This window comes from Argiope bruennichi, chromosome X1 (genome assembly GCF_947563725.1).
Source record: "Argiope bruennichi chromosome X1, qqArgBrue1.1, whole genome shotgun sequence".
Taxonomy (NCBI): Eukaryota; Metazoa; Arthropoda; class Arachnida; order Araneae; family Araneidae; genus Argiope; species Argiope bruennichi.
Window position 1 is genome coordinate 117,383,482 of NC_079162.1, and position 27,073 is coordinate 117,410,554.

General features: G+C 28.3%; 1 protein-coding gene across 1 annotated transcript; it reads right to left on the reverse strand.

Moving 5' to 3' along the window:
- Positions 1-822: 822 nt before the first annotated feature.
- Positions 823-26,595, reverse strand: LOC129958849 (uncharacterized). Its single transcript, XM_056071571.1, has 9 exons — positions 26,398-26,595; positions 20,872-20,941; positions 16,526-16,699; positions 12,271-12,307; positions 11,583-11,613; positions 4,589-4,823; positions 2,990-3,113; positions 1,440-1,527; positions 823-961 (listed from the first exon to the last, which is right to left on the reverse strand). The coding sequence occupies exons 1-9, from the start codon at positions 26,518-26,520 to the stop codon at positions 860-862; spliced, it is 984 nt and encodes a 327-aa protein (XP_055927546.1). The 5' UTR covers positions 26,521-26,595; the 3' UTR covers positions 823-859.
- Between the last annotated feature and the right edge of the window lie 478 nt (positions 26,596-27,073).

Genomic DNA, 27,073 nt, shown 5'->3' on the forward strand with positions numbered 1-27,073 from the left:
GATGTATAAAGTAATCACATGCAGAAAAGCAACGTCACTTACACACAAATCAGAAATAAAATTATCCCACACAATAAACTTATTTTCTTCGACTAAACAAAAAAAAAAAAGACGAGAAGATTCACGCCAACAATGAAAGTGATATATTTTCCATACAAGCATTTCCTTACACTGAGGAAAAACCATTTACATTGACAACCAGATTCATTAGGAATACACCAGAGATAGAGATCAAATATCGCAAAGAAAATGCATTCACATAATTTGACAGACCAATTATGGGAATATTTTTTTTAATTTTCAGAAGGGGAAAAATGAGAAGTGGAGGGGGGGGGGGGGGGAGAGAAGACATCTGGGTTAAAAAAAAGCATTTTTAAGATCCTTATATATGGACTATTAAAAATAAAAGGTTTTTAGGTGTTTCAAAAGATACTATACACCCTGGCAAATCCCAGCTTTGTTAGATTTCAAATGACCAAAAGAAATGAAAAATCTGACTAAAATTGAGGATAAAAACTGATACTTCCAGCAGAACACCTTCAATTTGTATAAAACAAGCAAAATGAAATGTTCCAATTCAACAAGGAAAACAAGAAAGAAAAAAAAAATTAAAGCTATTAATGCCTCTCTCAATCTAAAAGAAACACCTGGCTGAAATGAAACTCTACGCATATAAAAGCTATCAAATGCTAATTGAAGAATAAGTAAAAAACACAAAAGCATTTTACATTTATAAATTTTTATTTAATGAATGCTACAAATGATGAATACAAAAAAAAATGATTTAACAAATTTAATGATAAATACAAAAACAGTATTTTTTAAAAAATTTGCTAACAAGATGAAAAAATTTGTACATTCACAAATTTTCTGCATTATTCAACATGACAATGATGGCGGTCATGTTGTCACAGCCTGTTCCTTCCTTAATTGGGTTGGGTGACAAATTAAGATGAAAGATCTGAAAAAAAAAAAATATTTCCGTTTATTTTTGTACATTAATTACAATTCATTGAATGACAGCAGTTTCTTTCAAAACAATTGTAACGAGCAAAAAAAATATGAATGAATTATATGAAGTGTTAAATTTATCATTCAAGTTAATACTATAATAACATATATATAGTTCGTCAACGGATTCTGAGACGACCATATTTCGACGACTCCATCTCATTAAGGGGTGAGACGCGGAACGATGAGTGCATTTCCGGTATTCCCTTTGACCTTGGATTTTCCCTATTACATAGTAGTAAATGTAAACATCTCCTCCTTTCATCTTTCCTTTCACCCCTATTTTGAAGAATTAAACCCATCCTAACGCATGCGCAAAAACGTGGAGGGTTTTACAATCCGTTGCTGAACTATACTAATGATAATAATTCTAAATGTTCCGGTTTATTTATGATAAAAAATATTTGAAAAAAAAAATCAAAACTCACGTTTTTACAAATTTCCTCCAAATCACACTCTTCATCTTGAAATCTCTCGGTGACAAAATCGACGACATCTTGGCTCCCCATGGAATTCCTAAAATGTACAAAAAAATTAAGCATCTTAGTAAGAAATAATCTAATGTGTTTTCTGAGAGTAAATACGTTCCAATAAACAATATCGAACTAATTAAGAGTAAAATATAAACATTAAATCTTAAATGTTTGTAATGAAAAACATCGCTAAGATTCTTTTTTTATATGTGACGCATGTATAAAAAAAAAGGGATGCTATAACACAAATTCTCTCAGATTTCAAACAGAAGACTTTTATCTGAAAACGTATCAAAAATTTTAATATACATGTAACAATTTCAATGTATTTCACGAAAATTGTTTCAGTTAACAAGATCGTTCTATTTCCGATTCCCTTTGCCTTCAAAAAGAGAAATATAAAATGATGTGCACAGTGGTCTTTATCATCTAAATTCAACATTTTAATTTTTAATTCATCGTTAGATAAAAGTATATGTAATAAAACCAACCGAGTTTTCTCACTAAATGGCAAAAAGAGTATAACCGTAAATTATCAAGCAACTTCATTTTTAAAAAGTAAAACCATTGATAAGATTCTACATGAATTGAAAGGGTTGGGGCAAAAAAGTGCCAATAGACGAAATAAATCCTGCACGGCAATCCGTCGCGTATTAATGAAAATTATAATAATGTATATATTTTTTGTTTCTAATGTTACTAGGTAGCAACAAATGTCAAAAGTTTCGTTTTTGTCATAGATGTTTCTAGAACTTTTCAGCTGGAAGAAAGTGTCAAGTAGCAAGAAGATGTAATCATGCAATACTGGAGAAAAATGAAATGTAGACAGTAATTCAGAAGGTTCTTATACAAATAATACTTGGATAATGATTATCAATTTACAGAAAAAAAAAGTTTCATTTACTGAAATTGAAATGGAAGTAAATGTCGCTTGGCATTATTTTCACTCAAAATGCTATTGTTTTTCAATGCTATTAAAGAGATAGTAATTTTTATTTCATGCAATTATGTTTATAAGATATTTTATGCATCTGTGATTGGCGTATTGTTTTATTATTCATAAATCTGTTTTATATTCGGTATAGTTACTTTCAGCGATTAAGAAAAGCTAAAAGAAAAGCCATTTAGAAAGGCTTTTGCGGTTTGGTATTATTTTAACTAAAATAAAAGTAATTTGTGCGTAATTTCACAATTATTGCTGTTTTTATTCTATAATATTTTAATTATAATCTGCTCAAAATATTGTAATTAATGAAAGATTTTGAAATTGGTTAATATTATTATTAAAAACTTTTAAAATATGTAAAGTTTATAATGAAGTGCTAACAATACATGCAATTATTTTTTTAACACAACAGTACAATGTGTTATTTTATTATTAACTTCAAAACTTTAAAAGTAAGAAAAAATTATGAAGCACTTTTTTCCTTTTATTTAATATTACATTACATAAAGCTCCTTTGAATAAGTTAGAACGGAACGGAATAAGAAACGGAAAAACTCACCATATTCCATCAGAAGCAATTATGAGAAATTCATCGTTTTCTTCTATAGCAATGGATTTTATGAAAGGTTCGACACTAAGCATCTGTTGTGTTGTGTCGCAGGTGCTTTTGAAGCGGAAATCGCCTAAAACAACAAAAATAAACAAACTTTTGAGACTTAACTCCAATTTTAACAAAAATCATAATAGAAAATTTGCTATAAATTCAGATTTCATAAGAATGATATTAAAAAATGAACTTGGTAGCTGGAACATAATTATCACACATATTTAACATAAATAAAAACGATGCACAATTTTCAAAAATTATTTTAAATCGAAATTTTGTCACGATTTATTATTATTATTATATAAAACATGACTTGAAGGAGCATGCGTGGAAGTTCTTTAATGATATTTGTTCATCATATTTTCAAGGAAATATTTAATTTTTTTTTTTTAATCTATAGTCAAGACTTCTTTCTCCAAGCAATGGCGAGGGTAGCACAGCATGCCGAGAAAGATGGAGCGAAGGTGAGAAAATATTCTGAGCTTATATAGTTTTTGAAAAGAATTTGTTGATACATTCTGTGGGAAAAAATAATAGCACGCACAATTCTGAATTTAAAATTACAGTAAAGACAGAGTTCAAGCGATTAGAAAATTATTTTTAAAACATAGATTAATCAGAAATTATTACTTATATTTCTTTGGGCTTTGAAATACAAGAAAATTCTTATAAATATTCCTCAGAAAGAGCAGGCAGTGTTGCTTAATCAGTAAATTTGATGTCACTCTGAATATAAACTTTAAAAAAATATATATACATATAATGGAATTTTTTAAAAATCAGTTTTCTAATTTGCCTTTCAGAATTCAAAGTTTTTGCGAGAAACAAGAATAAAAATGCTAAACAGTATCCTAAATCTTGAATAATTTAGGACGTTTGAAGATGCAATAAGATCTTATGAATTACTCCACCCTTTTAATTACTTACCTGTGTACATTGTTTTAAAGTATTATATTCACCTTAAGAAGTGAAGTTATAACCTGAAATAATTGACTCACACATCTAAAAATATTAATATTATTCATCACAGTGTTCTTCACTGAGATTAAAACTGACAAAATTGGGGGGGGGGGAACATCCGCAAAACATTTTATTAGCTATGACAAACACAAAAATTTAAATTTGAAAAATGATGGAAATAAAACAAGAATAATTAAAATAAGTTATTAAGGAAAGTACAATAAAAATCTAATTTAATCTCCTTGTAATTAGATCCCTGTTTTCGGTTTTATTCTTGATTTTCCATCAGTTGGAAATTTTCAACTAAGAAAGTTTTTTACGAGATATTTCTATCTCCTAAAATTTATCAAGTAATTCACTCTAGATAATTGATTACCAAAAGGACAAGACGTATTGCACTGATCCAAACTATGATATATTTGTTTTTTAAGGTAGTTACAACACTTAAATCTTTCTAGGTAATAATATTTCTTCGCATGTTAAAAGTGTATGAAAACAAACTAGTAAAAAGGAATTTTAGAAAATAAAAGTAAGAGTTAAGTAGGTAAGACAAACAGCAAAGAAGCAATTTTTTTCAACTTCACTACTCACCAAATCCGCGGGACAAATTTAAACTACCGTTTATTCGTCCATCCTGGCTCACAGTACCACCAGCGTTGGTGATCCGAATTCTTTCTTCCAGATCATCAGGGCGATGATCTTTAGAAAGATCGATAGCTATTCTATCACGAGATAACACACATCTAGAGTCACCAACATTGGCGACATAGATGGTGTTATTTTCTATGATGGCTACAGTAGCCGTTGAACCACAGGCAAAGGCAGGCTAAAATAAAATTAAAAACTGAAGTCTTCTCTTACTTGTTCTAAAAAAATAATGTCAAATTTCTAAAAACATATTTTATAAAGTACAGCACACAAATCATGCTTTTAGTTTATATGAAACGTTCAAACATTTCTTATTATATATATTTCACAGACTATCAATGGTTTTTTACAATAAAACATGGAAAATAAACACACTTATACATAATATACAGCAAATTAGTTACAAGAAAGATTGATTATATTAATTTAAAACCAAAAAAAAAAAATTATGATTATCAATTTAAATGTGACACGCTGTATAATTTGTACAGGCTGTCCGCTCATACCATAGCCCAATAGCAAATTTCTAAACTGTCGGAAATAGACACTGTTCCAATGAGAAAAATGTTTTAAATGATAAGAAGAATTATATTTTAAGTTGTTTCAATAAGAAAATGTATTTCTGAAAAAGTTACGAATTTTAACTTTTTATACAGTTACCAGGTCTTCTCCTATTTTTAATTAAAAAAAAATGCCGATGGAATATTTTATGACTAAAATTGACAGATTTAGATTTACTAATGAGTGTCATATATAAATTTATTTTAAAGGGCAATTTGAAAAAGAAAATATTCAAATGAAGATAGAACTATCACATTTTTTTATTGCTTTATATATTCAACAGAAGCATACAGGATAGATATTCAACTTGTGCATAAATACTAATCACTTTATATAAATGTCATCTTCCGATGTTCATGATACATTTTTTTGGCATCTGGTTTGTTTGTTTTTATATGTAATAATAATTATTTATTACGTAAGCTTACATTTTATCCCAAACAGAATTCAGAAGTTTGAAAGCGGATATAAAAAGTCCTGAGTCCTTTCTTCCTTTCCCTGTATTCAGCATTTTCTATATATTTGGTTTTTGGATTTTTTTTTTTTTTTAAAGCAGAACACCATTTGTTTCAAATCCAATTTTAATTATTAGTTTTAATGTGAGTATTTCTGAACTTTATGTAGTAATTGGATCGCAAACTTCACATTTTATTTACAGGGTGTCCCACAAGGTATGGAGCGTCTAATTTTTACAGATTCGGACAGAACACTTGAATCCTTTGTAAGGTCGTGGGAAGTATGCTTCCCACCAAATTTATCACTCTTTGTATGAAATTACGTATCTTAGCATAAGTTCTGACAATTTTTTAGAAAGGCAAACACTTAGATGCTTCAGTTCTTTATCTTACACAAAATGATGCGTCTTGATTTGTACTTAATTATTAATCAAATTAAATTTGTCTAATAAGCTAAATGAATCCCTTTTTTTATTCTAATTTCAAGCCTAAAAATATTTTAACATAATATGACTAGAAAAAAATGGCCCTTTAAAGGGTTAAGACGAGTATTTTGATATACAACATATGGGGTCTCCGAATATAGCATCAGTCTAATTATACGAAGAATGTTGATTACGAATCCGACAGTTTGTATTCCAAATTTCGATGCATACGACGATTGCACCGCGTGGAAGCTTCCCTAGGTGACTATGCAAATTCGTGGCAACCAATGAGAGGCAAAGCGCATCTGCAAGTGAATATGCAGCAGCATATAAGGCTATTAAAATTATTACTGTATAATGTGCACATTCGTTGTGGTTCTGAAATGAACAAACATTCGATTGAACGTGTTTTCATGGTGCTGACTTATCATGAATTGCAATTATATCAAAGTGTGGTGAAAAAATTCGGCAATCACCACAACATAAACGGCACGACGATCAAAAGAATGTACGAAAGATTTAAGGAAACCGGTACTAAGTTGGACTGTGCTGGCGACGGGGAAAAAAAGAGATGTGGGCAAGAACGAAACCTAGTGTTCAGAAAGTGAAAGAAGTAAGAAGCAAGTCCATCAACTTCGGTACGACAGGGGACACGAAAACTCGACATGTCCAAAAGCACGATGCATTGAATAATGAGGAGGGATGTGGCTCTGACTCCTTACAAAATTCAAATCAATCAACCATTGATATATTTCGATGGTTTAAGAAGGTTTGATTTTGCAAACATCATGATTAATAAAGTCGAATGTGGCGAAATTGAATTTAATCAGACCTGGTTCAATGACGAGGGGCACTTCCACCTTCAAGAATATGTTACCAAACTGAAGTGGAGGTTCTGGGCCACTGAAAATACTCATCATGCAATAGTTCGGCCAATGCACCCGCTTAGGCCGAAGTTTGTGTGCGTTATCTGCCGAAGGCATAATTGAGTCAAATTTTTTTTTTTTTTAAAAATCGAAAATGTCACCGGTGAAGCTTATTTTGACTTTTTGAATGACAGTGTCATCCCATTCTTGCATGGCATAGACAAGAAAAACGATTATTGGTTTATGCAATTGGTTAGCTAGACCTCACCACACTTTTTCGCAACTTCGATCTCTTAACTGAACGTTTTCACGATAGACTGATCGAGTTGGAGTCCATTACGAAACAGGTAATGGTAGAGAATGGCCACCTGATATTCACTTGGTTTTGTTCTTATTTCTCAAAGTTTTCAGAATACAAGTTTCACACCTTAGACTATGACGTTATATTCGGGAACCCACATGTTATACATCAAAATACTTGTCTTGACGTATTATGTCCGAATCAGTAAATATTAGATGTTGCATACCTATTATCTTGGCCTATATACCTATTATAAGGCCTATACCTATTATCTTGGCATTCTTTTTCTTTTGAATATGGCATTACATTTCCATGGAAACACGGATATCAGCGGCTTCGGAATCGAATTTTATCATTCTTGAATTCGAATAATTTTCTTTTATGTAATGATTCTACAGTTCGATTCTTTTTTATTCCAATCCTGTTCCATTTCGGATTGTCTTCTGTTAATGAATCACCATTTCTTTCAAGCAAACTTAAGTAACTATTTTTGATCTGAGTGTCCATGAGCATTATGGATAAATAAAGATCCCACTATAAAGCAAGGGAAACATTTAAAGATAATATATATTTATACCGAAAGTGTACTACAAATAATAATTTCTTTATTTCTTAAGCACTCAGCGAGTGTCCATGAGATTTTCAATTACAACTTTTCTTGGTTAATCTGCGACTATTATATGTAACATATTGCTATTAGGATAACAGCCCATCTAGATGAACACATTTTCTAGTAGAAATATGATACAGCTTTTTAAAAAAACACACAGGAAAAACCAAATTAGCTTTATTTCAAAATATTTAAAAAGAAATTTTAATCACCGATTTTCAGACAAAGTGTAAATAATAGTAATAAAAGTATTAACACATAGACGCGATTTTAATTCAAAAACAACCATAGTTAATTAAAAAAATAAATTCTCCATATAAAAGAAAATATAAATGATAAAGACAATAAAAATAATAAAAAACTAAGAAAAATAATAAAATATTAAGAATAACATATTGTTACTAGCAGCTGAAATTTTATGTCACAGAAGGATTTAAATTTCATTTATTTGTTGAGAGCTGGTTTGTGATTTATTAGACATAATTATCATTGGCATTTAGAAACAAATGTTTTCTTTTTTCCCCCGTTATGAGTAATTTGATTCCTCTCAATTACTTATTGATTTTAAATGTTTTATAATCTCAAAAACAAAGTAAATTTTTTGACTAAAACTAATAATAAAACAATGAATTTCAGAAACAGAACAGAATTTTGAAGAAGCAGGAAAGCACTTTCACATCTTGTCAGGTCATTAGCAAACAAGAGCTGTAACTTCCATCAACAGAATAAAAAAATTATAATACTATTCATCATTTTCCCTACTAATAATTAGAATTACTATCACATACAGGGGTGTAAAATAATCAGTTAACCAATAAGGGGCGAGACAGATTAGCTCAAATAGATGGGTGAGCTAATAAATTAAATATCAAAACTGCTTCTGACAAATTTATACTTAAAATTCTTTATTTGTTGAATTTAGGTTTCATTAATTTAGTTAATAAATACATCAAAGGGCACCCATGTTTGAAAAAGTAAACAATGCCATTTCTCTATTTAAGATACCAAATATTTATCAAAAGTCTTAGAAGTTATGTATAAGCCACATGTTCTCAATGTGTAATGAAAACTTCAAGTCAAAACAAAATTCCATCAGGATTTAGTTTAATAACATTTACAACCAGTTTTGAAGTAACAAAGCATTTTGTGGTCAGGCTAGAAACTTTGATCAGATAAAAGCCAAGCTAGCACCTTCTCTGCCAGCTTCCACACCACATCTAAAATCTTCCCAAAAAGCCTTAATTTTAGTAACAACTCTAGTAAATATGAGAGCTGTGAATTGCAAATTTTGCCACACAGATTCTTATATTAAAAATCAAAGCATACAAAATAAAGCTATCAAAATGAAAAATCAGGAATTTTTCAAAAAAACTCCATATATAGAAAGAAATACAGCAAAATGAATTGAAGGTAGTAGACGAAGGCTAATAACCTTTCTATTACAACTTAGGGGCTTCGCCCCTACTCGTTTTCTCTCGCCAATCCCGATGTTATCAGATACTGCGCAAGATTTTCGTGAGTTCCACTCAGCAAGTTTTTAAACTCCACTGGCCATTCAGTGCTGGAAGCTTAATCTTTCATTATGAGAACATTCATTTTCCGATCGGCCAACTTCCGCCTCACAACTAAAAGTCCCTCAATGAGATCATTCTTTGCTTCTATCTTCAATATCTAAATATTGAATCATTTTTTCACATTTTGCTGTCAATTCAGCAGCTTCAGGATCAGCTTTTCTTTTCAAATTGCCAGATTCTCGATTTTTTTTCTTTATTTATTTATTCTTTATTATTACTAATTAAAAAAAGCAATGTAGAGTCAAAACGTGTATTGTTTAGATATTTAGACGATTGCTAACCAAGAGACGAAAAAGCTCCATTACTCGAAAAAGGTAAACAAACCGGAAAGTTATTTATCAGTATTGCCACAAACGGCGTGTCTAAAAGTAGAATTAACAAAGAACATTGTTTTAAATGTTTGAACAATGTTTACTGTTAATTAAATCTTTACTTTTTCTTTTTTATCACCATTTCACCGTCACGAGCAATATAAATATTTACTATGGCGAAATAATAATTTTCATTAAATATTTCAAACAATACTGACAAAATAAATCTAATGTCATGGTCAGGGAACTCATGATATTTGAGATCACAAAGCGAATAAAACGCAATGCTTACATATTTTTTATATAATAGATAGATTTAATATAAAAGTATTATAGAACTACATAAAATTATAATTTTTTTAAAAGTATTTTATAAAAGAATATTAAATAATCTAGAAATACTCTGAAAATTATTACTGAATTACTGAGAATCAAATTTAAAAACCTTCTAATCCTTTAAACCCGCATGTCGTCAATAAGTAACTTAGCAAGTCTGCCTTGCATTTCTCTGATTGCAAATAGATTAATGTTTCTTCACTTATAATTTTGTATGACGATCGCCATTAGATGTACAGAATACACCGGTAATTTTATACTTTAAAATCAACTTTTAAAAATATATTTTTTGCATTTGGCTTTGTAAATGTGTATAGCTACACCTATAGTTAAAGGCTCAAAACGAATCTACACGTTTTCCCCAAGGAATACGCCTTAGACCACATTTTCTAACCACTTAAAAATAATATAATTATCTTCCTTCAAAAATTTGTAAAGAATTAACCCATTACTACATGCACGAATTTATATAACTTTATAAAATACCTTGTCTCTGAAATTGTTACTACCTGCTATGGTCCCTGGTTTAAAAAGCAATAAATTTACTTTGAATATACGTTCACCTAAGACAAACTTGTGTCTTTGAAAAAGGGACAGAGATATTACAATAAATGTGGGCCGAGTAGGATCACATGACATGGTGGGGGGCAAATAATGTAAGATTTTGGGCAGTTAAGGGATATTCAATATCTAACAAACTCAACAGAATGATAAGACAGCATACTACCCAATAGATAAAACCACATTAATTCACTAATGAATTAAAAATACATGGCCTATATAATACATCTCTTTTTCGATGCTATACTGACCCATTAATAAATTTAAAAGTTTGTAAACACAGTGCTAAGTCTATTTCTTTGACAATCTGTCTAGTTATTGAAATATTCTATAATAATTAAATGACATTATTAAAAGTTAATAGTTTTAAAACTTATATCCTAATACGATTACTAGTAAATTATTTCAGAAAACACAAAATATACAATGAGAAATTCAACATTAACCTGAAAATATAACTAAAAATCATTGCTAGAATATCTTCCAAAGACAAGCCCATTTAAACATTTATTCAGAATTTTGCGAAAATATGATTATGCAAGAAGAATTAAAGTTATGATAGATTACTAAACAAAGGAGGTTCTATCAATCAGGAATTAATTTTTGATTAAGGAACAAATATTATGAACGATTAAAAACAATTATATAAATCCAAAAGAATTATCGATTAGTTTAAAAGCAGAAAATGTAACTCTTCCGATCGTGATTGGAATTGGAAAAGAAAATATATTATAAGAAAAATGGAAATTTGCAAGTCAACAGACATCCTACAGGATTTGGGCACTACGACAATGTATTATCAATCGTAAGCGCCATAATAATAATAAAAAAAGAACTTGTTCAAAAAACAGTTAATGCTTTTTGATTACTTCCATGTCAAAAATGAAATTAAATATAATTAATTACTGCACTATCAAAAATACAATAAGTAACATACCTGTCGTATTTCTTCGTCACTGTCGGAACTCCTAAATTGTGAGAGATTAAGCAAATGTATTACATGATTATTTATCATGAAAACAGTTTTAAATGAAAAACTATTGCATTGAAGTCGAATGTAATTAAATAGTGAATAAAACGTTTTATAACTTTGCAAAGATGCTTTCAGTTTAGGAATAATAAGCAAATTATTTTATTTTGTATTAAAAAATTATAAAAGGAATAGCAAAATACATTAGTAATTTATTGTTAATGTCAAACAATATAATATTCAAGCAAAAATGCATTACACAGACAACATTTAACAGTTCGAAATGTCTGACAGACTGGCATAATAATTACAAGAGAAATTCTATTTTTCTATATTCTGACTAAATGCATAATATTAGGGAAAATATCTAATACTCTATTCATAAAAATATATTGACCAGTAAATTGAAAATATTTTGCCGATTTGAAAAAAGATTAAAACACTAATTCTAGGTTTATTGACAAGCAAAATACGTTTTTAAAAAATCTGTATAGGTTACAAAACAAAACAATGAAAATTCATTCATTCATTATTCAATGAATTACATAATGCATACAAAAGACCATTTGTTAAAATGTAAAATTACTTTTTAAATGGGGTGAAAATAGGAAAGAGTAAATTAAATGCCTTTAAAAGATAATATTTTATAACTTACGATGAATCTTCGTCATCATCATCATCAGAAGAAGAACCTGTTAATGAAGAGAGAGAGAGAGAAAAGGGGACATTAAAAAATTGGATACTAAAACAGAAAACATTTCTCTAAATTTTATTTAAGGGGAACAAAAATTGGCTAGGTTTTGTAAAATAACTTATAAAAGGTTAAACTTTTTTCTGTATAAAAAATTTCTTTTAACACATTTGCTGCAATGGACATATTTATATGACAATAACTAGTTTATTCTCAAGAACTTTTCACATGAACCAATTTTTGAAAACACATTTTTTTTTTAAACCTAACTAAGAGTATCTCAAGACACTTGCTATATCATTTATAAGGTAAAAATGTCCTGTTTTCAAGAAAGGAAATAAAGAATACTCCTGTACTCTCACAACATGAATGTGTTAATCAACTACAAGAAAAATGGTCATATACTTAATACTTCAATAGACTTAGGAGAAATTTACATTATTTTAAGCTTTACAATATTTATATTCAAAATAAAATAAAATAATGATTGTTAAATTAATATTTTTTATAGATAAAGAGTAACAAGATCTTCATTAGCTCATCCTAAATGCACTAAAAGTGGACATTAGGATATGCCTTAAAAAAAAAAAAAAAAAAAAAAAAAAAAACCTTTTTTTTTTGTCATTATAGTATAGTGGAAAGGATATGAATTGGTAAGAAATTGATGGAGGAGAAAAATTAATTGGTGTCTTTTGCCCCTATATAAAGCTTAAAAATCATAGAAAAATTTCAAAATTTCTGTATGCTTAATATAGCATTGATTGTTAAGAACTCATTAAGAATAATAAAATGTACCTTATCAAAATCAGTCTGAGACTTCCACTTGGATATTTCCTTTAACGTTAAAAAAAAAAAAAAAAGCTTCATTATACACGTTTTAGTATCTGATCATTACCATAATCCCTCCCCCACCCATCATTTTGTTGAAGTTCAATCGTTAAACATACATGCAGAGCAACAGATTATTTAAACATAAATAAGTTATCAGCTTCATTTATCTTCTTTTTTTTATGGTAATACACAGTAAAACTAAACTCCAGACCAAGAATCATTTGTTAGCAAAGAACTAAATGTAAAAATATCGAAAGTACAATATATGTGTGTGTGAAAAAATGTTTAAACCTTTAAAACATTTTCATGTGTTTAAAATTTCGTTTTGGCACTTGTTCAAATGTTATTTAATCCCTTTTTTTTTCTCTCATCAAAAGACATTTGGAAATTGATTTATGGGAGAACTCGTACATAACGGCCAATAGAGTTTTTTTGGTCTGTCTTGCAATCTTTTTATGACCCCCTCCCAGAAATATCTAATAATATTGATTTGACATCTTCACAATATTGTGCAGCATTTGAAATATTGAATAATTTTGTAGAGATGAGTACAATATCTTGTGCTAATAGGGGAACTACCCTTTGGATTTTGAGGCCTTGGGCATAAATATGGAGCAAAGCCTCCCAACACCTAAACAAAAGTTTTTTTTTCTTTCTTTTTTTTTTTTAATAATTTGGCAGCAACTTTTTCATGAGGAAGAAAAATCAGGACATGAAAACATAAATGGAGCTACAAGTTAGAAATTATATATTAAACCATTTTAAATCAGCAAAAGTGTTTTTTAAAACAAAAACGAATGGATTTAACATTATATTCCAGATAGTTTTGACCTAAAATTTTCTATTGTTTTTATCTTTTCAGTTGACATTTAACCTTTAAATTTGTCTAATGCCTAGTTCTCTGAAGTACTTTCTGTAGCCATTATTAATTTCATATTTTCTGTCTTGAGTAGAAAAAAAAGCATTATATTCGTTCACAGGGTCGGTAATTGTTACCAAGTTTTCTGAAAGGTAACAAGTTGTTTCAATGACTTTTAACATGTGCATAAATTCATTAAAACAGACTCTGACTTATTTCCTAGTTTGATATTTAACAACTGTGGAATAGGCGATTTAAAATTCGAATTATTTTTCATTTTAATGCCATTAAGTGTTTTGATTGCAATAGTTGTAATAGTTAATTAATAGTTAATTATTAAAATGAGCAAATTTGGCAGGACTATGGATAAGCAATTCTTCCATACATTTTGTTGATTTTATGCCAAATGAAATATTGACTTTTGATAACTGAGCATGTTTTTGTCAATATAAGGTCTGTAATGAGCAAGTAATCATGTAATGAGCCAAATGAAATATTAACTTTTGATAATTAAGTATGTTTTTGTCAATATAAGGCTTTAGATCTGTAATGATCAAGTTCACCCTTAAACTTAGAAACTAAGTATCATTTGGTGAGAAGAAAGAGTAAAATGGTGTGGTGTAGCGAATGGGGAGCAGATGGGTTTTAAATAACCTAGAGATCACTCTTAGGGGGTGCATGGAGATAAGGCAGTGGTGTGCTTATTCCATTTCTTTCAAATATGAGAGGGTGAAAGTGTAATGTCATGCCCTGTACACCATTTACTCTTGCATAAACTACCAATGGTGTTTTGAAGTGAAAAAATTACATTGTGCTGTTTATTCTCTCTACACCATTGGTAAAATGCCCAACATTTTTTTTAAAAAAAACAACAACATAAAGATGTTTTAATAGCTAAAAAGTTTTCTTCAGGGTTTTTCATTTTCTGTATTCATGTCATTCCCTTTTTGTTAATAGACAATATTCTAGTTCTTAATTTATGGTTAGTTTCATAATGTGTTACCATAAACAAACAAAAAGTTGACAGCTCTTTAATCTTAAGTAACAGTTTTCTATGCATCTACATTGGACAACTGCAGTTCATAGACAAGATTATGGATGAAGATTATAGTAATTATTAAAATTACAAATTGAATTATTGAAGTAATTTCACATATTTTTTGCTAACTTTGGGAGACATTCATTGGTAGTTATAGACTGATTGTGATAAAATAAATTTTATTATTCTTAAGAAGTTGAAATTTTAACAGTTCATGTTAAGATGAGCTGACAAAGAGAAATTTTAAAACTGTCCCACAAAAAATTTTCCCCACATTTTATGACTTTCAAGCCCTACACTAAGAAGTGTGGTAGATATTAACCAATTTTATTATTTTTTCCTCATTTCCTTTCTAACCAATTTCAAATTTCTTTTTTTTTTTTTCCAAAAAAGTAACATGAAAAAAAAAAGTGATTTTTTAAAAATATATTCAAGCCTGTATCTTATTCACTATTTTTTTTAATGGGTAAGCAACAGGAGCTATTGATAGTGCATCGATTGATATAGAATTCAAGTATGTAACCTGGTTTAAACATTTATACACCTATTTGAAACAACTATAGCATTAATTTTAGGAAAGTATTTTGAAATGAAATGGAGAGAAATTTAAAATGATGAACAATTATATTTATAGCAACAAAGCCAAGTTAAGATTTAAATGATAAATAAATACTTTAAGAAAGCAAATAAAAGTTTAAAAAAAGCAATATCAGGGAATATTCAACAATCTGCATTCACAACCTCAAAAAATTCCATCAACCTATCAATGAATAAAAATTTTTTGTGACCTCAAGTGATTATGTAAGAGATTGAAATCCGTTAAATGGGCATAAACTGTAAAGGAAAAGGAATTATAGTATATTAAAGCAAAGCTTAAAATTTTTATGTTATATTTACAATCTAGATAGCATTTCACATTATATTTAGTTTAAAAAAAAAGAATTTGGCATCAGTGTTTACAAGATCTCAAGGTTTTTTTTTTTTTTTTTTTTAGTTTTTCCTCTATCAGTACCTATAGTTTAAGAAACAACAAATTACATCAATTATAGCAAATGAATAAATAAAAAGGAACTTAAATTAATTTATAATAAAGCAATTAACATCTTTGTGTGATTATTCTTCATAAATTAAGAGAAACCTGTATGTATGCCTCATATTTATTTTATGCACATTTTAAAGTTGTTTCTTTTAATATTAAAGTGTAAACTCATCAAATTTCAGTAATAGCAAAACTCGAATCATACAAACGAGAAAATTTATGCATAAAAATCAACAATTAAAACACCACAAGAACATTACATTTAAAAAATCACTTAATAAATCAATACTTTTCAAAAGGTTTTATGACAAACAAGTAAACTATTTTAAAATTATTAAACTTTGCATGATATATAAAACAATACATAACAAAAGCAAATATAAAATATTATTTAATCCTGTGTTTTAAATAAAATAGCTAATAGTATATATAAAGAAAAAATTAATATTACCAAAGTGTTCTTCAATAATGCTGTTTAATTCGTCAATCGTTTCAGGTGTCCTCATACTTGAATCACATGTAAGAAATCCAGAATGCAGAGCGGTTTCTGTATCTTGGCCATCTCTTAAAAAATACTTGATTTCAACATGCAATCGGCGTTTCAGAAATTCTGCTACCACAAATCCTAAAATGATACAAACAACTCTTTTAACAATTTTATATATATATTAACAATTGTCTAAAGATGAGAAATAATACTGTTGCAGTCGTTTTTCTTTTAAGAATTACTAATTTACTCATGGATGGCGTTATCAGAAGATTCTGTTGAAAGGATACCAATATTCTGCATGCAAATTATGCTAAGCCATAGAATTACATATAATCTTTTACTGATTATAAAATAAAAGAAATTTCATCAATTAAAATGTATTATAAAACTAAATTCAAAAGTGAAATATACATTTTCTATAGCTCATGAACTGATAAATAGTTTACTAACTATCTATGACGACTTTCATTCTAATGATTAATTATTTTTAAGACAAAAATAATGAATATGATATATTCTACAACTACTAATTTTAAAGATCACGTATTCAGCAAAAAATACCGCATTGAAATAATTATTTAAGCATTTAACACAAACATTTCCGTATACTTATAAATACAATCGACAGTCATTTTAGCAGCTTATCCTCATTAAGAGAAAAATCTCAATTTTTTCCAATATTATGCCAATTTAAAGCTTATAAATATGCAGTTTATTTGTTTAATAAGTAAATATCTGTAAACAAAGGATAATTAAACATATAAAAGAGCCAATTTAATAAAAAAAAAACTATGCCATTTATATTTAAATTTTTGAAATATATGTACACAGAAAATATAAAAAAGTTTGAAAAATCAAAAATTATTTTAGTTGTCATTAAATTTGTCAACATTTCATAAATTGTCTCACAACAGCTTTTGCTGTGAAATAAGCTTATTAAAAAAATTCAGAGTGGCTAGCACTTCTGCTGTTTGAATTTCCCTGGCATTTCCAGTTTTTTTTAAAGAAATTTCCCTGAAAGTTTTCGGACATTTCTAATATCTGCAGAAAGATATCGCTTTATTTTATTCTCTTTAATTATTGCGCAATATGATCTTAACTTTATTTGAAAAATTGTTTTACTCTTTTAACTAAAATCAATATAAAATAAAATTTAAGTCCCAGAAAAAAAATTACTTAATGAATTTCAGATAATCTTCAATTACATAAGCCTCCATTGCAATAAACTCAATTACCTTCTCTTTTTTTGCAAATATATTAACCAACACTAGTGGATACATGCTCATCTAGAGCGATTTTTGGTCAACCAGTCATATCTCGAGAACTGTTTGTCCAATTTACACAAGAAAAAAATGCAATACAAAATTAAATGCACATAGGCGGAGTACTTAAGCATGAAATGATCTGTTTCTTTTCAGTGGGGTCTTTCTTATCCATATAGTTTACCAACGCACCAATCAGAACTGAACAATAATTTTACTAACAGAAAAAAAAAATCATTTACAAACACAAAACGAATTCTCTGCTTCAAAATAAGAAAAATTCTTCAATGAAATCAAAACTGCATTGACTTTTAACTTACCAATTATAATAATAATAATAATAATAAAAAAATGTTTGCATGCTCACTCAATGCTTAGCGTGTAAAATAAAGAAAATAGTGAAAAATTGGTCCTTATCAATTTTTTTCTTAATTGCATAAAAAGAAAAATGTTTTAGAGGTATAAATTTAAAAAAAAGATAGCATGAATGAATTTTGTAAATTTTTACGCAAACAGCTTCCTAGACATCAAAACGTATAAGAAAAATGCTGCCCTCCTATTTTTAATAAAAATCTTGAAAAAATTACAAGAGGCATGTGTACCTTTAATGCAACAAATAAATTAATTTCTATTGTTTAATATTATTTTCAAGCTATAAAGCCTTTTGTTGAATGTGTGGGGAATTTTAAACGAACACGAAATTTAAAAAAAAAAAAAATGTCAAAAGAAACTATTAGCAGTAACATCCATTTTATGTCTTCCATGACATCCAGTCATACGAAGAATTTAGTTATCCGTGTTCATAATACTTAAAAAAAAAAAAAAAAAAAAAAAAAAAAAAAATGATTTGACAGAAATAATAGCAATGTCCGATGTTCATTCACCAAAACTATCTCCGAGAAGATGGAAAAAAATAATTATTGCAAAATACTTAATTAAAATAAATTATTTTGGAACTATAATAATGGATCAATATTTTGTAAGTAGTTTTGAATATTAATACCCAAAATCCACACTTTCGCTCTCGTAACACGTGATATGATCGATTTGACATTCGAAGGGAAAATAGGGGGGGGGGATAGCTCCATATATATCTTTTTAAGTAAAAGAGATCCATTAAATAATTAAAATCATAACAGTAAACTGGAGCTGGGCGTTAGTTAGGCTGCCTTTCCCATAGTACGCAAAGCCATTTTCTCCAATTATGCCGATAACTTGGCCCTCTGAAAAAAAGTAAACAAAAAATTTCGGCGAAAATATTATACATTTATACATATATGCAATAAATTAGATAAGGTGTCTGATCTATCTCTTCATAGTCTCTGCTTTTGACTATCGGTAAACGTTTGATTTTCATTAGTTGCCAACGATGTTTCATTCTACTTATGAAAAAACAGCAAATTTTCATGTTCGATAAACATTACCGGCCCATAAAATTTTTTCCAGTTTTATAATAAAATTCACTGACTTTTCCCGATCTCCTGGAATTCGCGTTTCTATCAGTATATTTCAAACATCTGAAACAAGGGCAAATGGATCTGTTTGCAATCTAGCTGACTTAATATCAAAGTACAAATACTTCATAATTTCAAGAAATCTGTCCTTAGCCCTTGTCTCGGTGGAAAATTTCGGTGCCCAGGATTCTAACCATAAGCTCAAAATGGATAGTCCTTTTGTATCCAGAGCTCCAAAAACATATAACAGTGAAACGAAAGCGTCTCTCCCATGAACAGCAAACACCAATTTGGATGTTGGGATTTCTTACGGGCTTCTTCTTCAGATGCACTGTTGAATGTGATGCAATATTTTTTCACTGATAAATAATTTCCATGCACTATTTGTGTTGTAATCAGTTGTTTTTCTCTTTGCATACGAAGCTGGTCCATCTACTTCTCGTAAGATGTTTTGTTGGGGAAGTCAACAAAATATTTCCTATTTTCTAAACTACTATCGTTTGTTATTTCTTCATCTCTTTCATTTTCCGCACATTGTATATGTTTTCTTCGTCCTCAAATTTGTTTGGTCGCCCTAGATTACTTTTTCTAACTTGGATATCACTACTGATTTCACTTCTAGAAACTATACTAGCAGCTGGAAATGAAATATTTTCTTGATCTAAATTTTTATTTTCATTTGTTGTTTCATGAACAGACTCCGTACAAGATGACTCGTATTCATTTGTTGCAGTATTAAGAATCCAATCTTCATCGGATAAATTGAAGGTACTTTCGGTATGAAATTCATCAGGTTCGATTTCTGAATCGAATTATCATCACAAAGATTTACAAAAGCTTTTCAGCATCTCTTCATTCGTAAGATATTTTCTACCAATACTTCCATGCGACACAAATCACATAATATTCAGGTCAGAGCACTGAAATCATTCAAAATGAATTGAAGTTAGTTACACCTGCATCCGTTGAAGGGAAAATAAATAACACACGTACAAATGCACATTCAGATGGCGCACGAAACATATAAACAGATGTTTTCCTCCCCTACCTCTCCACTGATTTCCGTTTATGTGAAATACACAAATTCCATCTTGGCAATGGCATCTATTTCTCTATCAACATATAGAAATAGATGAGAAAATCATAAAAAACAATGTGAAAAATAAATATTTTTTTTTGGATACAATGAAAATTACCGGTAGCCATAATCGTAGGCACACACAGTAATACTGACAAAAATATTTATTAAAAATGAATAAAAAGAAACTAATGTGATATTTGGAAGTTTTTAGAAAAAGTAAAATAAATAAAATTATTAATAAGAAAATAAAAAAAGTTAATTCGATTAAAATGGATTTTCGATCAGAATGATTACTGTTGTAATTACATATGACTTGAATTAAAATATATTTAAGCAGACTTCAAATGGGTATAAAATATTATTAATCAATCACATATGAAATGGTAACTTTTTTGTTTTTAATATAAAAACAATAATAAAATGGAAACATTTTATTTTACTGCTGCTGAACTTATTGCTTATACATTTAATCAGGCAAGTTTTAAATGGATAATAAGAGAAAATATATACCTCCGTGGCCATCAAACACTCCAAAGTAGCAGCTGTTTTCATAAAAATTAGGCAAACATATGTACCTATCCTGTAACATAAAAAGGATATAAATAAATGTAACTCCCATTGATAGCTAACAATAACTTTCCTACATTTCATTACAAGAAACAGCAATAAAATATTTTAACACTCGTCAAAGTCAAATACAGAATAATTGACACAAGCAAAATAAAGTTCCAATAAGCTAAAATAAATAAATAAAAAAAAAACCTTTTATTGCATTAACTATTTTGACTTATAATTACACTTACAAGGAAATTAAAAATGAAGAAAAATAGGTGTGCAGCAAGAAACTGCAGTAAAAACTAAGCAAATTAGCTAAATAAATTAAGTACCACACAACATACACTGGATACATAGATCCACATATTTTCAGAGCATAAGATGTTTTCTGTTTTATAATACTGCACAGCTTTTTTTTTTTTTGAAAAATTATATATATATAATTTTAAGTATGTATTTTATACTTTTAATATTTATTTCTGAATTAGCACAAACATCTACTATTGTGAAACAAGAGATACCATTTTGATTTGACCAAAAATGAAGATCATGCAAATTGTCATTGCCAAAAAAATGAAGTCAATTTTTATGAATTAATAATAAAAATCTGAGACTTTTTCAACCTTTCTTAAAATTAACAAACTAAAATTGATTTGGATGGGCATATCATCTCTGAAAATATTGAAACCAATGTAGAAGCATAACATAAGAAATTTTTAGAAGAGGGCAATAATTTTTTTTTCATTACATTTATATCAAAACTGGATCAGAAATTAGAGAATGCATTTAAAATAATCAATTAATATTTTAACTTGTATTAAAAATGTTTCAAGAAACTTTTAATACAATTTATGCTTTTTATTTTATTCTATCGACTTTTTAATGTATGGATTTTAATGCATTCAAAAATCAATTTGCACTGAAAAAAATTTAAATAAAAAAGTTAAATTTTCTATTTTAAATGACATATTTTAATATGATATGGCACATTTTAAAAATGATACAGGATCTTATTGAGAACATTGACATTATTTTTAAGTAATAATGAATATCAGAAAAATTGATTTATATTGATTAATCAATCTATATTACAAACATATTTTTGAGTGACATTATGCTTTGACAGAAACATGTCAAGATTATGTCCCTTTTTAAACTAAATTTCTAATTAAAATTTTACAAAATTTATTTTCAGTGAGTCAATAATACAAGGTGTGCAATCAGAAATTATTGCTAAAATTAAGCACTTTTAAACACTTTTTAAGAACCTTAGCCCTCCCCTCCCCAAAAAAATTAAGCACCTCTGTACATTTATGCATACATAAACCTGCTTATTTTCAAAGCATAGTATGTTATCTGTTTTATAATAAATCATAGTTTTTTATTGGAAATTTTTTAAAGAAAATTAATTTTAATATTTATTTCTGTATTTGCATGCCTTCTATTGTAAAACTAATGATGTCTTTTTTACGTTTTTTGGGAAAAGCTTAAAAGTGGAAAAACTATCATTATCAATAAATTAAATCTTTTATAAGATTAACAATAAAAATCTGCGATTTTTTTTTTTTTTCATATTCCTTAAAATTAACAAATACCCACTTAATTTGAATGGATACATCAATTCTGAAAATGTCGGCATTAATACAGAAGTATAGCATGACCAAAGATTTTGCATTTGAATTTTATATATGCAATGATTAATAAGATTAAACATAATTGGAATGAAAAGTGTAATTTTCTTCCTGTGCTAATTCACCATACTTATCAATCTAGAACCTTTTATTTTCAGCCTTATAAAGCGAAAAACTAAAGTATTCCAGGATGGCTACCATCATAAGATTGACGAAACTGCTACGAAATTGATGATAAAACAACGTCCTATTCTAATTAAGTTATTTCAGATAAAATTTTTAAAATCAAAACAAACAGCAGAAATTTTGCCAAAGTTATTTTCGAAAATTGTCAGAGTATAAAAAAATTATCTTATTGCTTCTTACTCACAAAATGTAGTTTTTTTTTTTTTTTTTTTTTTTTTTTTAATGTTTTGCATTTTGAAAATTTAATAAAAACTTGTTTTTATTTTAACCAATATGCAAAAATAAACAAAAAAGTTCTTACTTTAGCTTTAAAAAAAAAAAATGTAATTACATATTTTATGAAGAAATGAAAATGATTTAACAGTTCCTAATTTTCATAAATAATGGAAACAAATTCATGAAGTTAAAAAGACACCAGCTCTGTAATTAGAAGCAAAATGAAAATACCAGTTAATGCTTTTTTGAAAAGTATGTTTAGAGAACATTGTGATTGAGGAATATATCACATTGCCTCAAAATTTAATAACATTCATCAAATGAAAAATTTTATTTAACGAACCAATTTAAAGTTTAAATAAAGCAAAGTAAGCAAATTTTTATCTCAATGTTAACAGTGATAAAATTACATGATTCAATGAGGTAATAATATTGCTTTGAATTGCATTGCAATAAAAATCTTTGTTACAAATTGTATCTAAATTGATATAATTGAAAAGCTAGTTTTTAACTTTTAAAACAGTAAAAATAATTTTTAAACAGTGTAAAAATAATTTTTATGCAACAATACGTTTTGATGCTACAGCGGAAATACATTAAAATTCAGTTTTTATTTTTTAAAAATTAAACTTCTAATTAAAATTTTGAAAAAGCTGTTCTTAATGGTCCTCTAATACCCAAGAAGCAACTTCATGCCAAATTTCATGTTCCTAACTTCAATGGTTTAAGCTGCCTGTAGCTCTATCAACCAGAATAAACCTTTATATGTACAGAGAAATTTCACTGGGAAACAAGAAATTCCATAAGAGTTACAAAAGGAGAAAAAGCAAAAATCGTTTAAAAATTATAGAATCTGAACCCTGAAGAATAAAAGTTTTTTTTTAAAAAATTTTTAATATCAGACTTAGTAATTTTTTCTATAAAACTAAAATTTAGATAAATTGGTTCAACAAATAATAATTTTCAAATGGATGAGAAAATAAACAAACGAATAATAATTATATATATAAAAAAAACCCATAATAACTGAAAACTTATGTCTTCAAGTTTCAATTTCATCAAACTGGATTTTATGCTGTCAACTAATGTAATGAATTACAATTTAATATACTATAGTAAAACCCCTTTATCAAATCATTATAGGGATTGTTCCAAAACAACATATAAATGAGAAAAATCATCAAATTTGTAACATACTAAAGAGCTTTATTGTAATAAGAATAAAGACAATTAATTGCCACTATTTTCAAAATATCCATCTCTTATTCGAAACAAATACATTTTGCTTTACTCTGATGATTCCATGAATAGGAGGTAATGTTCCATTAATGGAATGTGAAAGGCGCTTATTCTTCTTTAGAATACATAAAGGGTCATATATATGCTTATCAGGCATAAATAAAATAAATTCTTCATCATCTAAAAGACTAAAGATTGAAAGAATCCAAGTGTTTTTCATATCACAACAAATCTGGTACAATTCATATTTCCCCCCTTCTCAGGATAGCCACTCCAATATTTCAGTATACAGGAGTAACTATTTGTGAAAAAAGGCAACCTATCTGATTTGAGATTCAATTTACTGTATTCTGTCCTGAATTCGACTCTTTCAATAGTTTTTCTTTCTTGATACAACTGATAAGTAAAGTTTTATTTATTTCAACTTATTGTATTGAATGTCTGGAGAAAAAAGTAAAGAAGAATGCTTTTTTTTTTGTAGAAAATTAAGTACTATTTAAAAACCCTTTTTACAAGATTAAGCACTTTTAAGGGTTTAAAAATGGTTTTTGAATTCAAACACTTTTCTTGGCTATACAAGAGAATCGGGCACATGGTGGACATTTACGTCAAGTTGTAACTTTTTACTGCTGATAAGTCGTCAGATGTGGCAACCATCTTTAGTGCTTTCTAATAACCCTAAAAATGAAAAACTAATGCCTCAAAAGTGATAAATTGCCGAATTTTCACTCATTGCTTTTAGAGAAAAGCAATAAAATGCTCTAAATTCGAATTTTTACTTTTCCTTGAAGGAATGTGAGTTTTTGCTCATCGTTTATTTCACTCAGCTACCAGCTTTAGATTTAGAGTATCTATCCTTTTCGATCCCTAGTTAATGCTGCAAGTAATTCTGCTTTCCCTTGCTTTCTTTAAGTGTTTTTCTTAAAATACTGTTACGGCATTTTCTTTTGTAGGGTGCAGCTGAATTGTGTGTTCGAATGAGTGAAGGAGAAAATGGTCACTATATTAAAAGGTTGGTGCGAAAGAGACAGCATTGAGAGTAAGCTTAAAATTTGGGTGAAAGAGACAAGCAGCAAATAGATATGGGACAAAATTCCAATTGATGATAAAATTTTGCATGACTGGATGAGTTTGTGTAGAGAAGAAATGGGGCTACGGCTTTTTTCTTTCTTTCTATATTTAGCATTTTCTCCATTTTTGCAATTCTTCTAATTTTTGTTACATTTTGGGTTAATTTTTTTTTTTTGTTAATTTTGAAATAACTAGATTCCAACAATTTCTTTGATAATTTTTGCCACCATTAATGATATATTATGTTTAGCAGCAAATGCTGTCATATAATTCTCTTTTATAATTTTGCATTACTTGTATCATGTCCAGTTGCCATATTGTTCCTGTTTTTTGCGAGTTATTTCTTTTTTCCACCATATAACGGCGACCATTTTCAAAATTGGCGTTTAATGCTCCATCCAAGATTGTGGATGTTTAGCCAGCCTTATGTGCTTGTAAAGAAACCTGGTATCCAATTCTTTTGTATTACTGTTTTCATAATGCAACACACCCAGAAAAAAATGGACAAACTATTAGAAACAAGATATACATTATCAAATCCCCAATTATGGCAAAAAGTGAAATTGAAATCTTAAACTAAACAAACCTCATAATAAAGTACATGAATAAATGGCATTTGTACTAAACATTAAATAAAATGAAAAACATTACAACATTAAATAAAATGAAAAACATAAAGTACATGAATGAATGTCATTTTATTAAATACCAACAAATAATACAGGATTTTATGCTTAGTTCTATGAAATAACGTTACTAATTCAAGAATATTTACAATCACGATTCTTTAAAATATTCCATCTTTCACATAATAAAAATATCATAAAATAATTTAAGATTCTTTCAAATTCCACACATAAAATTTGAAGATAACGATACATAATTTATTATGATAATCATATGATTCTTTCGAGGAATTTTTTTTTTTTTTTTTTTTTTGTCTATCGATTTAATTTGTGCAGCAAGTAATGCGCACTGCAGTCCACTTAAAAATATATTTAGGGGAAATTAAACAATTCTAGGAATACAAATATTTAGACAAGTAATGGAATCTCTCCAAAATGAACTCTGAATTAGAATGATTGAAATATATTTTTCATTTATAAATCTAACTTTATCTAAAAAAATTTGTACATACTTCTTGGTTCTTCCTCCAGCCTTGCATAGAAGCGGCTGTATAAGATAACTCATCAGCACTCCCAGTTTCAATTTCAATATCCGTTTCCGCAGCTGGGAGAAAACGGTGAAGGATTCGAGCCATTATTTTTGGCTAATTATACACTCAATCTATATCGAGCAAATTTACAAATTTTCTGATCGTATCCTAATGTTTTGAAATTTGTGGGCAGTTAAAGTTGAAGTTGAAGTTAAGTTTTACTGGCTTTCGCTACTTGAAAAACGAGGCTTTTGCGGAGACAGTTAAAAAAAAAAAAAAAAAAAGGATGGAAAGGGGAACCCAAACTTGGGAAAAGAGGCTAAAATTCTGCAAAACGCAAAAACGATTTCACAACTAAACTATTTTATTTTCGTTCTAAATCTCTAGTTTCGCTGTAAAATAGTAAATGACATAGATTCAGTTGTACTGCAGGACACTAGTACTTAACAATAACGAAGCTTATTTCTTTGAATGTCAAATAAGGTGTTCACTACAACAAAGCGATTATTGCGTATTAATTTTGGAAAGTGCAGTTATTTAGAGTGTAGTGACTGTTTCTGAGCAACGCACCGAAAGCGATGGGATCTGGAAAGAAATTCCTAATGCATTCTTTAAAATAACTTTTAATCTCAACTAAGGGCTCATTATTGTTACTGAT

Bases quoted from the DNA above. Each gene is read 5' to 3' on its own strand.
- LOC129958849 (XM_056071571.1), bottom strand. From the start codon at position 26,520: ATGGCTCGAATCCTTCACCGTTTTCTCCCAGCTGCGGAAACGGATATT. The intron at 20,942-26,397 runs GTATGTACAAAT...TTTATGTTACAG, and splicing joins GCTGGAGGAAGAACCAAGAA to GATAGGTACATATGTTTGCC. The intron at 4,824-11,582 runs GTATGTTACTTA...ATTTTATTTTAG, and splicing joins GTGACGAAGAAATACGACAG to CCTGCCTTTGCCTGTGGTTC.